General features: G+C 36.6%; 1 protein-coding gene across 1 annotated transcript in view; it reads left to right on the forward strand.

Annotated features, from left to right (window-relative positions):
• Positions 1 to 22,999, forward strand: part of LOC144966286 (uncharacterized) — a 69,727-nt gene that overhangs the window by 10,670 nt on the left and 36,058 nt on the right. Inside the window, exon 13 of the mRNA XM_078902503.1 lies at positions 1,239 to 1,372. Within this exon, the coding sequence (XP_078758629.1) occupies positions 1,239 to 1,372 (134 nt within the window). The remainder of the gene's footprint in view (positions 1 to 1,238; positions 1,373 to 22,999) is intronic.

Below are 22,999 nucleotides of genomic sequence, written 5' to 3' on the forward strand. Positions count from 1 at the left end.
TGTATTGAATTTTTACTTTTTAAGTCCAGATATATCATATTTAATTTTCTTATATAATGATATTATATACACATAGATTCAATTTTGAGATTTCACACTGCCAACTTGTTATGTCAGACACATTTAGTGACTGTCAGTTTTCGTGTACGATAGTCCTATTTCTCTAATTTTGCTAATTATGTTCACTTATATCTAAAGTAAACAATACGGTAGACAAAATGGTGGATGGTAACGGGACAGACAACCGTTGATGCAGTATTCAAAAAGTATAGCGCAATAACCTTTATATGTGCTCAGTATGCTTTACAAGGGATCCCTAGCCAACTGCAACATTTGACTTATTACAAGACCTGATCTGATGTCTGTAAAGCATTCTTACAATATTTTAGGCAGAGACAACGTTGTTATTGTCAGGTACTTATTTTACATGAGAGTGTGAGTAAAGAACTCAACATTGCACTTCCCACTTCAAACCAGGGACTTATAAGTATAAGAAATAGAGTATCATTGACCACAAAGCTGATGGGCTGAGCTTTTAACCCTTCTCAGGATCAAACTTGTTTCCCCTGGACGTGGTCAAGATATCGGGTACTCATTGTACATGAGAGTGTGAGTAAAGAACTCAACATTTCACTGCCCACTTCAAACCAGGGAATTATAAGTATAAGTTAGACACTGAGTGTCATTGACCACAAAGCTGATGGGCTAAGCTATTAACCCTTCTCAGGATCAAACTTGTTTCCCCTGGTCAAGATTGTTTGTCTTATCACATGATGCAACTGATCAATCAATTTGTTGGATGTGAAAGGACTCATTTCAAAATTGCGAGTTGGAAAAAAATGATTGTAGTCAGAATAGGAATATCACATCTTGCCAAAGTGCAAAGGTCAATGAAGGACAGACTACCTGATGGCATTTGTGCCATAATTTAATCCATGTTGAAAATTTGTCATCTTGAATATTGACTGCTTTAAATTATTTTCATGATTTTATTTTACTTGTACTATTCCATGTCTGATGAAATATTGCTGTTTTTGTATTTAGCTCAATTATAATAAAATGTTGAAAAGACTAAGAAAGCTAGTGACTTTTATGTGGTTCATGAAAAAAGATAGAAAGTGTGGCAAAGTCTAGTCTGGACTTAGGAATACTTTGTGAGCTTATCTTATTATTTTAAAAATTATATTTAAACATTTTACAAAGTAAAGGCTTACAGCGATATCACTTTTATGTTTCAGGAGAATAAGAGTCACTATCGTACCATGACCAAAACTCGAACATACATGAAGGATGGCAAAGTATACACAACCACCACAACCAAGGTGATTGCTTCAGGGGAGGAGAATAAAGTGAAGGAGGATCACCAGCATAGGTAAGGACTTATTTTGTACAATATTGTGGAACTTTTTCTCTTTCGGGTGAGAGTTTTCGCCATCTCGAGCCATTGGATGGGTGCCCTATGGTTGTATTGTATAATGTCGCAAATGTGAGTGAGTTAGCTCAGAAAAAGGATGTGATTGTATTGTTAAAGTGTCTTATCAGTAATGGCAATCAACTGTTATTGAGCTTGGTCAGTTAAATGGTTACTTTATGATTATATTATTGTTACAATGTCTAAACTGTAGCGGAACCCAAATGTCGGTGAGCTAGGTCAATAATAGGATGGGTGACCTATGATTATATTGTTACAGTGTCTCAACTATATGGGACTCAAATGTCAGTGAACTCTGTCAAGGGCCCATACTGTTAAGTCTGTAGAGGTGTGGTACCAGGTCAAAAATCCTGGGTGGGGTTCCTGACCTCCCATAGTGGGCAGGGAGGTACTTGCTGTATCTTCTATCCCCTATATCTGTTTTCCAACTTGCTTTCTGTCTTTGTCTTGGAATGAGATTACTTGGTTTTGTCCTGGCCCTGGCCTGAGTCCTAGCTGGAAGGGAAACAGTCGAATGCATAGTTATTGTTTTGGGAGATTATATTTTTTTCCTTGTAAATCATCTCTCTGTTATGTATTATTATGTTTTATTTTTAATGTATAATGTAAGCATTTGAGTGTATTCCTCTTTGTTGGATTTTGTGCTTGTGTCCGGATGAGACTTATAGGTGATCTCAAACGAAGTACATTGATGGTTTGCTTTTGGAATCTGCATCTGATCCCTATTTGTTCCCAGTTCCCCTTTGTCTTCCTTTCTCTTGGGTGCTTTAATTGTAATTCTAGAACTTTTTACTATCCCATTTTCTTCCTTTTTACTGGTGCTGATATAACCTAAATGTGTTGCAAGCGCCGTAAAACCCTTAAAAACAAACAAACAAACAAGGTCAAAAATCTGTCTTGTTGTTGTATACTTTGGGCATGTCTTCCTCCCTTTCATCACAGTCACACATGTCTGTTTCTCCTATTTTGAAAATCTTATGTGTGTTGGTGTTTCAGGCAATTGTGTCTCTATCATTTTCTTTTTTAAATTGTGACTTGGTCTTTTTTATTTATAAGATTGGTTGGGTCACTTTTGTTGAGGCTCAGGTGTGTCTTGTACCAGTTGACTATTGATTGGGCCTCAACTCTCTCGAGTTCATATACTTGGAAAATCGAACAAATTTGTTCGATTTTCAATGAGGGTGAACTCGAGAGTTAAGAATTGACTTAATTTCGCCAACCTCATAAAAGCATTCTTCCTGCTGACATTTCACTATCTATTATGCCGCAGTGACCGGGAATCCACTGAAGTCTCACTTCCTTTGCTTTTTTACTTAGTTTCATTATTACTGCATACATATGGTTTATATTTGTTTGTAGTGGGTTTTTTAAAGTGTCTTAACACTTGTTTGGCATCTGGAAGGAAGACTATTTCGGCATTGATGGAGGTGTGAGATTCTCTGATTATCTTTATTCCTCGTCCTTTGATTTAGCAATCAGCCTCAGCTTTATAATTTGTGCAGTGTGATCCTGTTGCCTTGTGTTTCTCCATTTGGTCATATGATGTAGATGCCAGCTCCCTCAGAATTGCCTTCTGCTGTTACTGTGCCATCCATATATATTATAATCCATTCTTTTTCTGAGAAAATCATTAATATATTCTATTGTTATTTTTAAATTCTATTTGTGGTTTGTGTAGCTTTACAAAGGGTTCCTTTTATGCTATTGATAATGGCTGACATTTTGTGCCTCAGCCAAGGAGGGAAATTGAGTGGTTCTTTTATATCAAAATGTATGCCATTTATATTGTAATTTCGTTCAATTTTTTTTCTGGCTGTTTCACTGAAGCTTGATCTTTACAATCTTTATTTTTTTTGGTTGTTCATGGAATGGTTATTGTTGGTATTCTTTTGTCTTTAAAAATTGTTCCATAAATTTAAGGTTATTTCTTTTTGTTTGCATGATTGGTGATTATCGAATTCCTCCATTGATGCATCTTAGGTTCTGGTTTTGAACCTTATTTAGTCTTCCCTAATGGGCATTTGCACAAGCACCCCAGGATGCTATTTCATATTTTAATGATAGTCAAATATATTCTGAATACATTTGTTTTCAGTTCTTCATATTTGTCCCCTATTTGGTACTGGAGAGCTTGTTCGTGGTTTTGGAGCGTTTTAATCCTTTTTTCTTACATTCATTCATCTGATTTTTCCACAAGAGATGAGCATAAAAGTGTACCCCTAAATATGTGGATGCCTAATCGTTTGCAAGAGTCTCTAATTTTGAGAGTGATGTATTCCTTTTTGTGTACATGGTTTTTTTGGTATTGATATTCATGTGCCACTTTTAAGTCCATTGATTTAAATTGTCCAATGTTATCTGCATCTATTCTCTTGCTGCTTCAATATTTTGTACATTTTTTTTGAGCATTGATATTCATGTACCACTTTTAAGTCCATTGCATAGCTGCCAATCCTACCGGAAATTGCAGGAGACTCCCGCATTTTTAGTTCGTCTCCCGCGCTCCCGCCGGTCACACCGATCTTCCGAATTATCGTGCAGTATGCAAATAGCTTTGTAAATACTACTTAAATCATTTTTTTAAAACTTTTAAACTCAATTGTTGGTCATTCTAACACTGTTTCAAGTCATAGTGTATCTTGATATCAAGTATGTTTAGTTAATTAGTAGTTGCCAGAAACATTCATTGATGGAGATTGCTTGTCTTTTTTTTTTTTTGAAATGTAGATTTATACATTTATGTATCTCCCTGATTTTTTCTGAATCTCCCTGATTTTCTGACCAAAACTCCCTCTTAATAAGCTTGGTGGGTTGGCAGCTATGCCATTGACCTAAATTGTCCAATGTTATCCATTCTTTTGCTGCTCCAACATTTTGTGCTGAGCTTACCAGTGTCATCGTCATCTGCACACTTAAGCATTTTAACTTCTCTGCAAAAACTTTCAATATGTCATTGATGAAAATAAGAAACAGTATTGGAGACCAGACATCCCCTTCTGGTAGTCCTTGTTTGATTGATGCTTGTCTGCTTCAGATTCCTTGTATTTCTACTCATGCGTTCCGGTGTGTAAGGAAGCTCTCTATTCAATTAAACATATGGGACATTTTATAGTCTATTGAGTTTCAGTAGTTCATCTTCCCAGACTTTGTCAAAAACTAAAAGGATATAAAAAGTTTGTTCTATAGATAGAATGCGCTTGGCCAAGGAGTTCACAACATTGCCATCCGGAAGTATAACGGACCAACACACAAACTCTGTGTAACCATGAACTTTTATAGTCTGGTTAATACAGTTTAGTGAGAACAACTCACAAACGCGGATAGCAAAAACAATAACAAAGGCCTGAATGACGTCATCTTCGAACTATCTATAATGTTGTTCACTTTTGGAATAAATGCAGCTTTGTAAAACACATTATGTTTGGTGTAAATGCGGAAGGGGGGCGGGGGACATTGAAATTGATGTAGAGCTTGCAGGCTAAATGCTCATGCTGGTTATAGATGTTTGTTTCTGCAAAGACAAAAAAAAATGTTTTTTTTTTTTTTGTTTTTTTGTGGGTTTAAAAATTTTTTTTTGGAATAGGTAATTGTTGAATGACCTCATAAAATGAAATGTGTTGCCCTATTGGAACGAGCAAATGACTACATGCCTTCTAAAACTCAGAAAGAATTTAAATAGAGTGATTCAATAAATGTGAACATAACAACATGATCATCCACAAACATGCCACAATATCACAAGAGGTTTTAAGTTAATGTAAGTAGGTACCACAATATAGTACCTATAAATCGTTGAAATTTTATTGAATCACCCCCGATATTTTTTGAGGAACACTACTCTTCACCAAAAGAGAGGATTTGAATGCTGCAGTTGTCTCCTTTGGGTTCTTTTTTTCTTCTTCTAGCATTTGAAATTTACAATTCAGGCTTGTGCATTCTCTCTTTCCCCGTCTCCCTCTCTCTCCCTTTCTCCCTCTCTCTCTCTCTCTCTCTCTCTCTCTCTCTCTCTCTCTCTCTCTCTCTCTCTCTCTCTCTCTCTCTCTCTCTCTCTCTCTCTCTCTCTCTCTCTCTCTCTCTCTCTCTCTCTCTCTCTCTCTCTCTCTCTCTCTCTCTCTCTTTTTCTTTTTTTTTCCTTTCTTTTTGTTAAAAAAAAACATATCTCTCCGGAAAAGCAAGGCTGCAAATCCCTCGACTAAAATTATTGTCCAAATGTTTCCCACAAAAACTGAAGCCAGTGTTATATATTTTACTAATGACGGCTAGCTGTGCGTGTGTGTGTATGTATGTGTCAGAGAGAGAGAGAGAGAGAGAGAGAGAGAGAGAGAGAGAGAGAGAGAGAGAGAGAGAGAGAGAGAGAGAGATGAGAGAGAGAGAGAGAGAGGGTGTGTGTATTTGTGAATGAAGGCTATATATAATGTAATTTTTATTTAAATTGGGAACTCCATACTCACAAAACAAACGTATTTCGTTGCTATTAAAACGTTTTAAGAAAATAAGAAAAGATTTACTGAAAATACCGCAAATATGAGATGATGCAGAAAGATTGACTTGTCTTGCATATCATGAGAAAATAGAAAGTTATCATTGCTTAATTGTGGATATCTTTTGTGTATTCATTGGTAACCAACAATTTCCTTTTTTTTGGATGAATAAAAAAATGATTGTTATTATTATTAAGTTATATATTATTTTATTTATTATTATTTTTTATATATTATATTATTATTATTATTATTATTATTATATTATTATTATTATTATTATTATTATTAGTGCCTATGTGGGGTTTTTAAGCGGTCTTAAATATAACATATGGATAAATTGCCCTTTTATATCTACTTCTGTTCCATTCTGTGGTTTAGTAAGTCTCCCTGTGTCTCATTTATTTTTTTTTTTTCTTTGATGCGTATAAGTGGAGACCTATGATATTTTGAGTTTCCTATAATCTCCTTATCTTAATGACACTGAAAAAGTCTTTAAATGTCGCAAAATTCAATAAACCACTAAAAAAACGGAGTCAAGCAGGGGGTAAAGTAGATAGTGTGTTTGAAGTAATTACCAAAAAAAAAAAAAAAGAATACTACGCCTTCAAGTCCGAAAAAAAAATGTCAGTACTTTCTGTCTCCTTTCCAGTTTTTTAAAATATGTCAGCGCTATCTATCTCCTTTCCCATATTCAAAAATATGTCATCGCTTTCTGTATCCTTTCCAGTATTCTAAAATATGTCAGCGCTTTCTGTATCCTTTCCAGTATTCTAAAATTATGTCAGCGCTTTCTGTATCCTTTCCAGTATTCTAAAATATGTCAGCGCTTTCTGTCTCCTTTCCAGTATTCTAAAATATGTCAGCGCTTTCTGTCTCCTTTCCAGTATTCTAAAATATGTCAGCGCTTTCTGTCTCCTTTCCAGTATTCTATCTAGTAATGTCGTTTATTGTCACCCATCCGTTTCTGATCGATGTCCTATTAATATTTGGAAATGTCGAGACATTATGGTAACCCATAGCCATGACACCACGCCATGCTTCTCAATCTCATTATTGTGTAACTAAGATTGTTTAAATTACCCCTTCTTATAATGTAATTTAGTCTCTCTGATGGAAAGCATTGATAATGTTCTGTATGCAGACGACTTAGATCCGATTCATTAAGATACATGCATCCTCAGAATACCGGTCCTGGGATATAAATTGATATCAAAGCAATAGTCAAGGCTTTCTTTTATATATATACTAAATGGATCGATTGGATTGGATGTCTGGGTGGATCAATATGGATGGATGTATGGATAGATGTTTGGGATAATGGATGAATGGATGGCTGAGTGGATAAAAAAAAAATTAAAATAAAATAACATTTCCCTTTATTCATCCCCAAGGGGAAATTTGTCTTTAGGGTATATTCCAAGGGAAGACTGGAATAACCCAGGCGTCAGCCGCAAAGTGAGCTAGGGCGAGGTGACTTGCTCAAGGCCACACAGCGCAGCGGCGGGTGATTGAACTCGGTACTTTTCGGGAACGAAGCAAAAACCGTACCACTGAGCCACGCTGCCCCCCCCCCCCCCCCCACCCCCACCCCCCGCCCCAAGGGATGGATATATGTATGTCTGGGTGAATGGATATTTGGTAGGATGCATGAATGGATGAAAAGATGGATAGATGTGTGGGAGGATGAATGGATGATTTAGAGAATCAAGAGATGGATATATGGATGGATGGATATCTGAGTGGATCAACGGATGGACGGACGATGGATGAATGACTGGGAGGATCAATGATAGAACGAAGTTGACGTCACTCAGGTCTTTGTTATTGTTTATTGCCATCCGCGTTTATGAGTAACTGTATTAACAAGACTATATACGTTTAAGGTTACACATAGTTTTGTGTGTTGGTCCGTTATACTTCCGGGTGGCAATGTTGTGAGCTTCTTTGCCAAGCGCACGCTATCTAAACATGGATGGACGGAAAGATGCATGACTGAACGAATTGATAGATAGATTTACGGATAAGGTCGGCAGAAGACAAAGGTTATCACAGACTTTATTCCTCACTGTGCCGGCACCCAACTCATGGGGGCAGCGTGGCTCAGTGGTCTTTGCTTCCTACCCAAAAGGTAACGAGTTCAATCACCCGCCGCTGCGCTGTGTGGCATTGAGCAAGTCACCGCACCCTAGCTCACTTTGCGTCGCTGCTCTGTGGCTGACGCCTGGGTTATTCCAGTCTTCCCTTGGAATAGACCCTAAAGACAAATTTCCCCTTGCGGATGAATAAAGGGAATTTTAATCTTTTAATCTTTTATAGCTCGGTAGAGAACGGTAATGTTTGCATAAAATTTAATCTTCATGAAAGAAAGCTTTCTGAACTGGTGTCCGAATTATTAGTCCCCATCATGTCATGTTGGGCAATTCCGTCAGTCTCTACCCTGGGAAATCTGTGTCAGCAATATTGATCTATCGCACGTTTGGTTCCACGACCCTATGTTTACTGACTATCCACTCGTTTTCGCTATTTATTCTGTCTGTCTTTGCTTTTCACCCCTTCCTCTTATTTTTTTTTTTTTTGTCTTTTGTCATTTCTTATCATTACAATTTCTACATTTCCTATCCTTTTCCGAATGGTGAGTGTTTGTGTTTGTGTTTGTGTGGAGGAGGGGGGGGGGGGGGGGGGGGTGTCGCAATTGCTCAATTGGTAGAGCATTAGACACTCATAAACATATCTAGAGTGGGTGTTTTTTTTTTGTTTTTTTTTTGTTTTGTTTTTTTTTTATTTTAGTGGGGGGATTGTTGGGCAGCTGGGTCAATTAAATATTTCAGAAAATAACCTTATTTGTGCTATATTGGAATCCTATCTAAGATTAGCTCGCCATTGTTATCTTTTTTTGTGTTTTGTTTTTTTGTTAACCATACATACAGAGACTGGATTTATTCCGGCTCCATTTGTTTTCTATGGCTCTTAAAGACTCATTTACTTCCTTTCCTTTCTAAAGGTGATTTTTATTTCATCAGTCAAAAGATGGATGGATTGACTTCCGACTTCTTACCTCTTACCCAGGGTTATCGTTTTTCTCTTCGGGTGGCTTTAACAAAAAAAAAAAAAAAGTAAAAGTGAGAGAGACAGACTGTCGAGTCATGAGGATGTAGGCATCTCGTTGTTGACTGAAAATAAACACCTGTTTTGTTTTTTGTTCACAGTGTATAATAACAGCGTCTGTATGTCCCAGTGATTCAGGTTGGCTGGCTGCCTTTGACACACATCCGTTCTGAAATAGATTGTTAAACCTTCACGTCACACACACCGGCACTTACTTTGCAAGCTGTATCGATCATTCCGTCTCTCTGCCTGACTATCGGGTTTGTTTTTCTGCCGGTCTGATTTCCTGATTGCCGACCCCATCCGTATACCTATCTATCAATTCATTCAGTCTACCATCCGTCTATCTATTTATCCAGCTATCCATCCATTCATTCATCCATCCATCCGTTCATCTATTTATCCATCAATCCATCCATCCATGCATACATCTGTCCGTCTATCAATCCATCCATCATTCATCCACCTATCCCATCCATTCCTTGTATCTATCCAACCGTCCATCCATCTACGCATCCATCCGTCTATCTATCTGTCCATCCATTCATCCATCCATCTATCTATCCATTCATTCATTCGTCCATATATTATCCACCAATTAATCATCTATGCTCCTTCCATCCATTCATCCATCCATCCACCCATCCATCCATCCGTCCCACCCACGGATTCATCCATCCATCCACCATCCAGCCATCAATTCATTCTCCATCCAGCCATCACTTCATCCTCCATCCATCCAGCCAGCTATCCTCCCATCCATTCATTCGTCCATCAATCCATCCATCCCTTAACAATTCGTATTACCCGTTCATCTTGTTGCTTATCCACCTATTGAGGTCATCTCACATTCGTTAATCTACCAGAATACATATATCCATTTCTCCGTTCCACTTCTGTTTTTATTCATCCTCTCGATTTCATTAAATCTTCTCTTCACATATTTACTTGTCCTGCTGAGAACCCCCCCCCCCCCCCCCCCCTCCGAAAGAAAACCCAGATGGAGGGTTAATGTCGAAGTTCCCACTTATCTACACCATGTCTATTCATTGATTTGTCTGTTCAATCGTTTGTCTACATGTCTTTGGTCTGCCAATTTATCTAGCTGTCTGTCTGTCCGTCTTTCTGTTTCTTTGTCAACAAGTCTCTCTTTCTCTCTATCTCTCTCTCTCTCTCTCTCTCTTACTCTCTCTCTCTCTCTTTCTATCTATCTTTCTATCTCTCTCTCTCTATCTCTATCTCACTCTCTTTCTCTCTCATACACATACTCTCTGTGTGTGCTGAATGTGTGTATGTTTAATGTATGTTTGTTTGTGTGTGTGTGCGCGCGCGCGCGCGTGCGTCCGTATTCTGCTGATCCGCTTGAGGCATCTTTCATCTTTCATGCCGATGCCTTCATACTACTTAAAATGGAAAAAAGCTCAAAAAGCTCTTGCTGTAGGTTCTCTTGAATGCATCCGTTTCTTTTTAAAAAATCTAACCGAGGTTTTATATGATCAAGTGTGACCACCCTGAAGTATTCCCAATATTTAAATCTGTCAATTTGCTCACCTCACCCCCCTTCTGTATTCTTTCTTCTTTGAGGTTTTTGCCATAATATTATTACATCCATCAAGCCCCCATTGGTAGAGCAGTGGACCGACATGTATACGATCCTGGTTCTAGTCAGTGATGCGTGAGACATTTAGCTTTCCCCATCACCAATCCTGCACATGTGGTAGCAAACAATTCTTATATATCATTTCACACGACAACACTTCCAGAATTCGCTTTTGATCAAGGATGGACTCTACGGCTCTTACTCATCAACGCAGTTTTATATGGGTTACTATATGGAAAGAAAGACTGGCAAAAATGTGTCGTGTGAATAATATAAACAGAGCTGCCAACCTACTGCAAAAAATGCGGAATTGTACGCATTTTCAGTGATTGTACACTTGTACACATTTCCCCAAGAATTGTACCCATTCAGTGTGCAGAGTCACTTCATTTCTTAGTTGTATCATTATTACTAGCCTATGAGAACTTGGTGACAGTGATATTATATATTTTTTTGACCAATTATGTCTTCATGTGGAGGTAGAATCTGAAAGATTGGATTATAGTCTCGGGAAACATCATTTTGCTGCAATTGAGCTTTGTGGTGTGACTTATGTAATAATACCTTCCTCTTACTTTCACAATGGTATTTCGTCTATTTCAGGGTTCCCATTTTTATGAAATCTCCCCCATTTTGAGGTCCCATTGTACACATTCTCATCAGATGGGGTTGACAGCTCTGTATAAATGTGCGAGCCAGTGGTGTTGATATCGCGCCCTACAATAAAAGCCGAGGCTAGCAAATTTACCAGATCAATATTTTACAATTACAGCCGTGTCCTCTTTGTTTGACAGGCTTTCAGGTGAACCTAATTAGGTAGACAGCTTTGCGTGTCTTCGCCTTTGGCATTTTCTATCACTCCACCCCTCCGTCTTTATCCAGCAATCCATCCTTTCATTCAGATATCGGTCGTCGAACTAAATCAAGTTATGTTTCTCACAATGTTTAACAACTTTGTGTGAACAGAACGTTATTTTCCACGATAGCTATATCGAGAGGAATTTTTTTCCATTGGAGTCAAATTGTGAGCACTGCTGCTCGATACGTTCAATAAGAATTTCTTAAAACATTTTTTTTCCAATAAATAACAATAGGAAATGAAATGGAACTTCAACTTCTCACATCTCTCATTCGTCTTAACTGTTTCATTCATCGTATTAAGTTTATAAAGGGGAAACCCGAAACGTCCATATTATCTGTTTTCGTTCATTAAATTCAAGCTTCCATTTCATTTCCTATTATTATTTATTTCCTCGAGCTTCAAGCAGTAACATTTTCATTATCCTGTATTTTTCAGCTCGAGATAATTTTTAAATCTAGATTTGTATTGCTGTGAAGTAGTAGGGTCATGCACTCTCAACACGGCCTAAATTAGATCTGCTGGTTAGAGCGAGCTGACGACTTTACCGTTTGCCTTTAGGGAAGGCATTTTTCTTAATTCTCTTTGTCCACTCAGCGGTTGATAATTGGATACATTGGTTTGAGAGATCCGTCGGAAAGTACTTTGGAGTAGAGAGGAGTTCCTATCCAAAGAATAGCACGCAACTTTTACTGTCCGAAACCGAGATAAACTTCGGCCTGGTAGGGGCCTCATGGGTGTAAAGCACTAAAGTACTACTATTTTGTTTCTAGATGTTTGTATCAATTCGTTGAGAGACCGAGATCTATGCCTTTCTGATCAATGAGGGACGTGACGTTCAATACAACAAGAAAATAGCATCATCTTTATTAGCTTCTTTGTTGCTCCCTGTCTTTTCTCGTCTCATTTCAAGTGGACGGAATAATCCAAAACGATTTCTAAAGAACGTAAAAGAAAAAAATGCAATATTGAGATCATTATTGCCATACCTTAACAAGACATACATGTAACAACGCTCTGTCACCTCGCTTTATGGTGTCAAGACAGTTTGTGATCTTCTTTGTAAGGGCTAGTTTGTTAGTTTGCTTGACTTTGATATTCATCGACCCTATGATAGATGATGCAAGGCCATTTTCATTTCCTCTCTTTCTTTCTTTTGCATTGAAACAATTCTTTGTGGGATTTTTTCTTTCTTTCTAAACTTGCCAATTGGTCAAGTATCCCACAAATAGAAGAATACAGATTTTTAAATTAGCGCATTATCCAAAATTTCTTTCAACGTTCCATGGGTCCTTGGTACAACAGCAACATTTGATGTAGAGGATATGCCGCCTGTTAGCGATATTACAATTTTCGGACAAAGACATTATGGTTAACCCGAGCCATTCACCTGAGTACGTTAAGAATTGAGTAACCAAGTCTTTCCAGGACCTCAACTATGTCGGATGCATGCGTGATAACCAGGACATTCCATCGAACTTATGTTTTTCATCATCCAATTTTCCAGGTCATTACGATTCCCAAATTTCCTTCCCCTGTCGAGACAATCTTCCTTCCATTCATAATGGTCTTTGAAATTGGACAGAAAAGTCTAATATCAGTATATAGACTTTAATGGTTTTAGCAATTCAAGGTGCATGAATGTGCGGCTATGGGTCTTGTTGTAGACACTCGCTTTCGGATCGAAAGGTCTGCGGATGGCCTGGTTCTCTGCGCCATATTTGAGTCCTTAAAGCTTTTATCTTACTTAATCTCTACGACTCAGTGAAAATTAATGAGACGTAAACAGCAGTGTTTTTGTCCTACATTTAAATTCTTAAACAATTGCAGGACACCTTAAACTTTTGAGAATCAATTGTTATGAATTGCGTATATAAATGCTTTTTTGTTTTAAAAAAATTTATTGTCTTATTCTCGCAGAACCACATAGAAGCATTCTCTGAATAAAACATCATATTTTAATTAAAGATCAGTTGACCTAGTAATTATTTCATGTATTTTCACGGAAGAAGTGGAAGATAGCGTTCATAAATGTCTATGTCTACCATATGTTGGACAAATTCGGTTTCTCTCTCCTCTTCCCTTCTCCATCCTTACCTACTTTCTCTTCCTTCTCTCTCATGCTTTCCTTCTCTCGACTAGAGCTCTTTAGTAAAAATTGTCCTGATTAACGATTCAATCTGTTTTTACTAAGGTCGATGTGTGAGTGAGCGCTAATGGTGGTATGATTTCCAGCCGCCTCTCAACATACATCCCACCGCGTCGCTCTTTGGATTTCTACATATGCCCTTGGGTCTCAATTCTTAATCATCTTTTCATGTATTTTCGTAATCTTAAGAGACTTTAATAGCAAAAATCAATGATGAAATTATAAACTCACTTGTTTTGATGCTGTAAATTTCGCTTATAAACAAAATTCATGAACCATTATCCTTATTTGAGAAATCAATTTATCAACATTGAATGGTGTAAGTATTTGATTATTATTGGTTATTTATAATTATTTTTGTTTGTAATCTTCGCTATGAACCTTAAAAAATCGATTAAATGAACAAACCTTTTTTATCTCTTTAAAATGTTATTGTGACTTAGAAAATTTAAGTATCCATTCTTTTACGAAAGAAATGACCTGCTTTCGGAGGTACTTCTCTTCTATACACCATCCCTCTTCTTATATGCTATCATTTTTTTCTCTTTTCGAATTCATACTGTCTTAATTTCATCTGCTAATTCCCCCCCACCACTACCCCGTTCCTCTTCGGCCTGTCGCCAGAATTATCCTTTGGAAATCCCACTCCCGAAAATAGAAATCCTTTTATTACCTCAATGAGTAAGTTGACAATTCATCCCTCGAACTGTCCTTTAATGCCCAGTAGAATTTCGCTCAATGACAGCTTACTTTAAACTTTAAATAACATTGGCTTCCGTTATTTGAGAAGAAATATATACAAGTGCCTCGAATCGATCTGTAGTATTTGATTATCGATATTATTGTTATTTAGTAATGATTTAAAATGTTACTTTGAACTCTTTAAAAAATGTAGGAACAGAGGCTGAGAAATGTAGACCAAAATTCTTAATCATCTTTTTATTTGTTTATTTTGGTAATCTGTAAAGTGACGAATTCAATGTAGAAATTATGAAACACCCTTTTGATCATTTCCAGTATTGTAAGGAATATTATTATATAACAACCATCCACATTATAGTGTTATTATTGCTGATCAAGTTTTTTGTTTGTCTGCTTTGTCGAATTTCATTACTCGGTCGTTAAAAATTGATCAGGGCAAATAAGATTTATCGAATTGAATACTTTCATGGTGCCGATGGCACAGATTTTATAATGTGAAATATCATTAATTTGTATCTTTGATCTAGAGTAGTTTGAAAAGGTCAGGACCAGATAGAAATAGAGGGACATTGAATATTGACAGGTTTTGAACTCTAAATATTTATTGGGGTGAAGAGAATAATCGGCGACAATCATTTATTTATTTCTCTCTCTCTCTCTCTCTCTCTCTCTCTCTCTCTCTCTCTCTCTCTCTCTCTCTCTCTCTCTCTCTAGTTTTCTTTATGGTACGGTCCCTACACTCAACCATTGCGATTGCATATATCATCAGAATCAATAATTCGAAAGAAAGTATATGTTACAGATTAACTTACATTATTACATAAACCAGATAGCAGAGATTTTATTGAAATCAGCATTGTCTTTTTCTTCGGTCTTTTATTACGGTGACAGTTTCACATTCTTCCATCCACACCTCGCCACAAGGATTCTGATGGACAGGAAATCCCTTAACCCAAAATGGAATCATCTGTCCACGAAAATAGACTCCATTGAGCTGGGGGAAAAGAATGACAATAAGAATAAAACGAGATCAAAATACTGAATTTTTCAATCTGTAGCTGCTGTTGTCATCAATACCGAATCCTCTATTTATCCCATTTGTCTCTTTTATTTGGTTTGGCTGGGATAGGGAAAGGAGTATGGCAAGGAAGCCACAGGAAAGGATGATGGACAGTTGTTTCAAATGGATGGGGATGGGATAAATGGATGGACAAATATGTTTCCGTCTGTCTCCGATCTTTTTTTTTTTTCTTCTTCTTTGCTTGCAAGCTTTCCCTGCGTCGTGTTTAATGTATTTCTTGTCAGAGAGCTCGAGTCAGGCACTATTATTTCTTAGTGTTTCACATATTATTACAGATACCGTATATTAATACTTTTGCTGCTTTTCATAAATTTGAGCTTGAGAACAGACGTTTGAAAATCATTTTATAAAAGAAGCCCATTATGAATTGGCTGATGGCATATATTATAATGATATAATTTATTTAGGGAATTATTATTATTATTATTATTATTATTATTATTATTATTATTATTATTATTATTATTATTATTATTATTATTATTATTATTATTATTATTATTATTATTATTATTATTATTATTATTATTATTATTATTATTATTATTATTTTTCTTCACCTCATCATCGTCGTCATTTAGAAATAAGGGTTTTATAGTGCTTGCGACACCTATTGGTCATTTCAGCGCTAGTTAAAAAGTTAATTGTCAAATGGTATTGTTGTAGCTTAATCTCTCTCCAAGTTCGATAACCATCTAATGAAAACCGCAAGGACCGGTCCTTTTCGACATTGAACATTCCTGAGACTGTTGGAAGTTCGAACCGTTTTGACCTTTGGGACCGTGGGATCGTTCATTCTTGAACCGTTAAAGACTTGGGACCGCGAAAAGCGTGGTCTACAGGAGTAAAACACAAGGAGTAGTCACACTCATTTCAAATTGTAACCTAATTAGAGAAGAGGGTGATGCCTTCTTTATTTGCTCACAGTACTTCATTGTTACTTCGATAATTTAGCGTGAATAAAATTTGAAATTTATCCCCATTAACGGAGATAATGGAATCACCCAAGGCGTTGATCGAGTTGTTCGTGGCGTTTATACACACACGCAACTCCTACCCCCCCCCCCCCCCCCCCCACACACACACACACATGAGAGGGCAGCGAGCATTGAAGAGTAAGAGAGAGACGTGAAGTTATAATAAGAGGGGGTGGATGCGGTAATAAGTAATAAGTAATAAGTGGGGTCGATGGTGACTTTTCGCCAGATCTAACAAACCCAGCTACCCATTCACTGCTGAGTAGACAGGGATTCAGAAAAAACTCGGGATCGATCTCTGGCCCTTTGCGTATAAAGAGAGTGCTCTATCAACTGAGCTGTCGGGGTCCCCAAATATTCTATTGGACCTTTTAAAAATACAGACGTTATAACTGTTTTTTTTTTTTTTGGAAGGAAGAAACTAATGAAACTCATATTATTTGATTAGTTAAAACACCAAACGAAATTTTAATATTATTGTATTATTTTAAATGACAACAATGCGATAGAAAGGAGTGGCGACAAGAGATGGACAAAAGAAAACAAAAAATCAGACTTGCTACTTGCTAGGTTCGACACACACACACACACACACACACACACACACACACACACACACATCTTTAGTAGTCACAAACATTTCAAACAATAACCCATTAGAGAAGAGGGGTCATGCCTTCATCATAGATCATTGTCATTGCGATCATTATGGTGTAGTAAATTTTGAAATTTACCCCGTATAATGGAATCGTCCAAGGCGTGCGCCTCCTGTTCCCTCCATCTCACACACGAAAGGGCGGTTTGCGGAGTGGAGGGAGGTGGTCGTCTGCCTCTATGGTCGTCTGTGTCGTTTAGTGTATGGCAAAGGGGGGTGGGTGCGATTAATTAAGTGGGATGGGTGGTGATTGGTGGAAGATAGGCAAAGAACCGAGGCAACGAATCGCTGGGGAAGTTGTATGGCGCGAGACCGTTGAAAGGTGATAAGAAGTGAGGACCGCCGCCGGTCTTCCTCTTTGGGACTGGTCTCCGGTTCACAGCTAAAAGACCGTGGGACCGGTCCCAAGGACCGGTCCTCAGCGCGGCACTAGTAGCTATGTCTGAAACCGCTGAAGAGCCCCACGCCGACAATGTTGCAGAATCTCCACCAAAAAAGGATGCACTCAGGTGGCTGCAAAATAAGTTTTATATGTAAAAGGTTATAATGACATGATCTACAGTGGAGAAGTTATTTACTAGGGGGTTGGGGAGTGGGAATACTATAAATCCATCCGACTAGTTTCCTCTCAGAAAAAAAACAAACTTCCAGGCAGGCCAAGACGAGACCAAATAGTAATAATAATAATAATAATAATAATAATAATAATAATAATAATAATAATAATAATAATAATAATAATAATAATAATAATAATAATAATATAATAATATACTTTATTCATCCAAAAAAATGGAAATTCGTTACGTGGCATGTATAAAAATGTATAAACACAAAGTTGAGAATCTATGGCGACAATGTATACATACATACACACACATATATATATATATATATATATATATATATATATATATATATATATATATATATATATATATATATATATATATATACATATATATGCAAATGCACAAAAATGTAAAAAAATGTGCAACCAAGAACCAATAGCGACACATTATATATTAATTTGATAAATTGAAATAGACCATATCTACCTCTGGCCTCTATTCCGAACTTATGTGTGTATATTTAAAAAATAGTAGATATTTAATTTAAATCACAGTTGCGCGTCAAAAACTCGAACACCACGCGGCAAAAATGAATTAATGGTTCCCCTCTAGAGCAATGACACACCGCACGGATACGTCCAATGGTTGAAGGGGGGATAGAAGAGATAGCAAGGCTATGGACCGTTTAAGAATAATATACCGTACCAGGAATGATCGACGTTGCCCCGTCCTAAGAGAAATTCCACCTACTGTTTTGGGTACGATCGCGACTTGTCTCGAGACTCAACCTTTTATTTTTTAAATAAATAAGAAAAAGAAGGAAAACACCGTACATGATATAATCTATTATCGCCAAAGTGACGGGTGTATATCAGATCGTATTGTATCAGTTTAGAAACTGATATGATGAACTGTATTCCCGAAGGAAATTAATACCTCGTGTGAAATCGATATTGCGCCTGCAGAGCTCACTGCTTTATCGCTAATCTAATTTGTCGTAATATCTACCGTGCCTTCTAGCTTACTCGAACCACATTATGGCCTTCCCCGCCACAGAAACTCCCCAGTGTCCTGTTTAACCTACCCTAAAGCCATTTTATTAATTATTAATGTACTGCACCGAATCGAATGCACATCTCCAAAATGGAGTGTCCATTTTTTCTGTGAAAAAAGTTTGATGGCTTTGAGTGCTTATTTATCTCGGTGCCAATAGTTTGTGAAATGATCAAAACGGTCCTTAATACATCTATTGTATGACGAAAATACATACATAAATTAATGAATGAATAAATAAAGAAATCAATGTTGGAGAAAAAAAAAAGAAGAAAAGACAAAAAAAAAAAAAAAAAAAAAAAAAAAAAAAAAACCCCTTCCCCCTAAAAAAAACCAACAAAACAAACAAATAAACAACAACAAAAACAAAAAAAATTAAACAAAACAAAGAACAAACAACATTTGACTCCTTTCATCAATATTTAATTTTTAAACTTTGGATTAAACTGTTGATGGATTTTTCAAAGCTTCACGAAAAATGCACGCAAGCTTTCTTCCATTATACAATTATGGGACAGCAGCATTGAATTGGGATTGACGATGCATTCATCGACTTGTCACATTCGTCTGTCGTGGACAGGCTTCCTTTATCTACGAACACCCAACCATTTATAGAAAGAAGAAAAGGTTCAATATTATTCATTCATGACCCAGTAGTTATTATTAGAATTCCTCGTCTCGAGAGAGGTTTGCTAAGTGCCTGGACAAGTGGCAAAGAGTAAAAACTCTTCTTCATCTCTTGTCTAGTCAAGAACACCTGATGGAGGTGTGAGTCAGTACCAGGAACACGATATAGATTGTTGGCGTTGATGGAGGTCAAAAAGACGTTTGAATAGATGGAGTTGAAATTTGTGGTCTTGTGGTATGACGCTCGCTTTCGGATCGGAAGGTCCTGAGTTCGAGCCTCGCTCGGCGCATAGTAGAGTCCTTGGAAAAGACTTTATTCACATTCTCTCACCGTACTCAGGTGTAAAATGAGTACCTGGCCGTTCACAGCGTTGTCTCTGTCCGAAAAAAAGATGTAGCATCGCCTAACAGGCGTCATGTCCCGTCCTGAATGTTAATTGTTGCTGTTGGCCAGGGACCCCTTGTAAAGCGCTTTGAGCACATTTAGTGGATATTGCCCTATATAAAAGCTCAAGTTTTTGTGAGTTTTTTTTTTTATAAACAAGCGTAACATAATCCAACGCACTAGCGCCACGCAGATCGAGGAAATGCGCTACAGACAATTAATAGTATAGTTGACATCCCACAACGTTTGGGGGGTTTTAGACAGCTTGACAAGTATTCAATTTTAACCATATATTCTCTCATCAGAATTAAACCGTTAAGTTATTGTACTTTTACTCAGACTTGGATATAATATGACCAAATTGAATTACACTATGCATCATTTCTAAAGCATTTAAGAATGATAATTCATTGAGATAAAGAGTTAAAATCTTGCATTTTGTGTTGATGCGGGTTTTTTCCACCTTCATCATCGGTTATCCTTCATATTTATCGATGTGGCTCAGTCAATGGAATATATAGTGAAGCTTTAGTGTTGTCATGTCAATCTTGTGATGGCTTCAAATGGATGCTGTCATTCCGGGGGGACAATGTCGGCTATCTGAAAAGGACATGAAGAAATTTGAGTTTGAAAATTGGGTTATCACATCCTGATGATAAATGATTATGATCTCACCCACCTTGGATGTGCTGTGGCCGATAACATAAATTCATCATTGGCCAACTCGCTTGCATTATTCAATCTGAGCCGTAATTAGTTTACCAAATTCCAGTGACTCATTTTGATTCACCCGCAATGTTGTTTTTATTGAAGGGATTATCATGGTACGCCCCCCCCCCCCTTTCCCATTTTCCTAAAAGAGTCTAATCCAAAAATATAACAAAAAAAAAAAAGAAGAAAATTTTTGAAAAGAGTAACATTTTTATTTATTTATAATATCTAAATTAAATTTTTACCTTTGCGTATTTTTCAACTCCTCATTTTTTAAAAAAACAAAGGACCTCCTTGATTGAGATAGGATTGACTTTTATAACTATGAGCTCATATAGTTTTTTTTTTTTTTTTAAGTTCAAAGCGATTCCAGTGAGACACGATCTCTCGAGCCAGAATCGAGTGACCTAACCGTAACGTCATTGGCTCGGTGAAATTTTTCATATCCATTCGTTATCTTCCTGTGCGAATAATATGCTGTTATCTTTCTTTCCTATTTTATTTTTTAAATTACCAGTAAGGAACCCGCAAATTTGCAGATAATTAAAGGCTTATTAAACACAGACACTTATTTATTTTAATAATTAAGCTCTTGTGAAATTTCAGAAAGACTGATACAAATCTTTTGATAAAAATCGGTCCAGTAATAAAGTCTGTAGTTGCGCGCAAATGAATCTGGTAACTCAACCCTTTAAAAAAAAAAATATATATATGTGATAAATTTCGGTTCTTGTGGCCTTGGCCATCGTCTGTTAATCCCCGCTGTAAATTATTCCAGCGGTAGGAAATACTGGGGATGCTCCCCACTCAGAAATCACACGGTTCAAAGATCAAGTTGATGTGGCGGAATGATGAAAGGACCGGGTTCCAATCGATAATCTTTTCAACGATCTTTTTTTTTTTTATCTCCACTCAAGGACTCGTACCATTTTGTTCTTGAGTTACCTTCCATGTCTGCTTCGTCAATCAACCGATATCTCTATCATAAACATTTTCGTCATTTGATCTCTCTCTCTCTTCTCTCTCTCTCTCTCTCTCTCTCTCCCCCCCCCCTCTCTCTCTCTCTCTTCCCATAGCGGGCAGGGAGGTACATACTGTGTCTTCTATCCCCTTATATCTGTTTTCCAACATGCTTTCTGTCTTTGTCTTGGAATGAGATTACTTGGTTTTGTCCTGGCTCTGGCCGGAGTCCTAGCTGGGAGGGAAACAGTCAAATGCATAGTTATTGTTTTGGGAGATGATATTTTTTTCCTTGTAAATCATCTCTCTGTTATGTATTATTATTTTTATTTTGAATGTATAATGTAAGCATTTGAGTGTGTTCCTCTTTGTTGGATTTTGTGCTTGTGTCTGGATGAGACTTTTGGTGATCTCAAACTAAGTACATTGGTGGTATGCTCTTGGAATCTACATCTGATCGCTATTTGTTCTCAGTTCCCCTTTGTCTTACTTTTTCTTGGGTGCTTTAATTGTAATTCTAGAACTTTTTACTATCCATTTTCTTCCTTTTTACTGGCGCTGATATAACCTAAATGTGTTGCAAGCGCCGTAAAACTCTTAAAAACAAAAACAAAACATCTCTCTCTCTCTCTCTCTCTCTCTCTCTCTCTCTCTCTCTCTCTCTGTATGTGTGTGTGTGTGTGTGTGTGTGTGCGTGTATCAAATTATGGAAAGGATGCTTTGGGGTTTCACTTAAGGTTTATAAGATCAGAAATATGATAAGTGAAAAAAATATAGTTTTAAGTTACAAAAATTTCGTATTGCTAACAATAGATAGAACATTCGTGCTGCCGAACTTTCTGTTCCTCCAGTTTTTGAGCACACATTTGTCAAAATATTTTTACACAATCACAATGATGCGGAAAACGCCATGCATTTCTAATCACACGTATAAAAGGATTTCAAACAATACCCAGAACCTGACCGATTGTTTCGGCTAACAGGCATGTGAATTAAAAATTGCAATGGGCTCTTAAAAGCAGATAATTCCATGGGAAAACATCCGAAAAGCGAGTGATTACACACCTATTGTTTATCCAACAACAGATTTTATAACATCCGAATAGCGAGCGCCCTCGGATTGAGACGTGATTATATTTTTAAAAAGAAGTAATCGATATTAATTTTCACGTCCATACTCTGTATGTAACAAGTTTTCAGACGCTGTCATGGGCTTGTTAATGATTCAATAAGATAGGCATAATATGGGCATTCATTAACACGTTTTTATTATAGACTAATGTAAAAACAAAGTTAAAAGGCTTTCTTTTAATTAAGTATAATTAGCTTTGTTCCTGTACTGTGTGTTAGGGCCTAATCCTTGTTAATAGCCCAGGGCCCTCATGATAAAGGGATGTTTGGCTCACTGTAAATTCATTCCATTATTATTATTATTATTATTATTATTATTATTATTATTATTATTATTATTATTATTATTATTATTATTATTATTATTATTATATTATTATTATTATTATTATTATTATTATCATTATATTATTATTATTATTATTATTATTATTATTATTATTATTATTATTATTATTATTATTATTATTATTATTATTATTATTATTATTATTATTATTATTATTAAAAACGGAT

Source organism: Berghia stephanieae, chromosome 2 (genome assembly GCF_034508935.2).
Source record: "Berghia stephanieae isolate SIO BIC M18660-M18661 chromosome 2, UCSD_Bste_1.3, whole genome shotgun sequence".
NCBI lineage: Eukaryota > Metazoa > Mollusca > Gastropoda > Nudibranchia > Aeolidiidae > Berghia > Berghia stephanieae.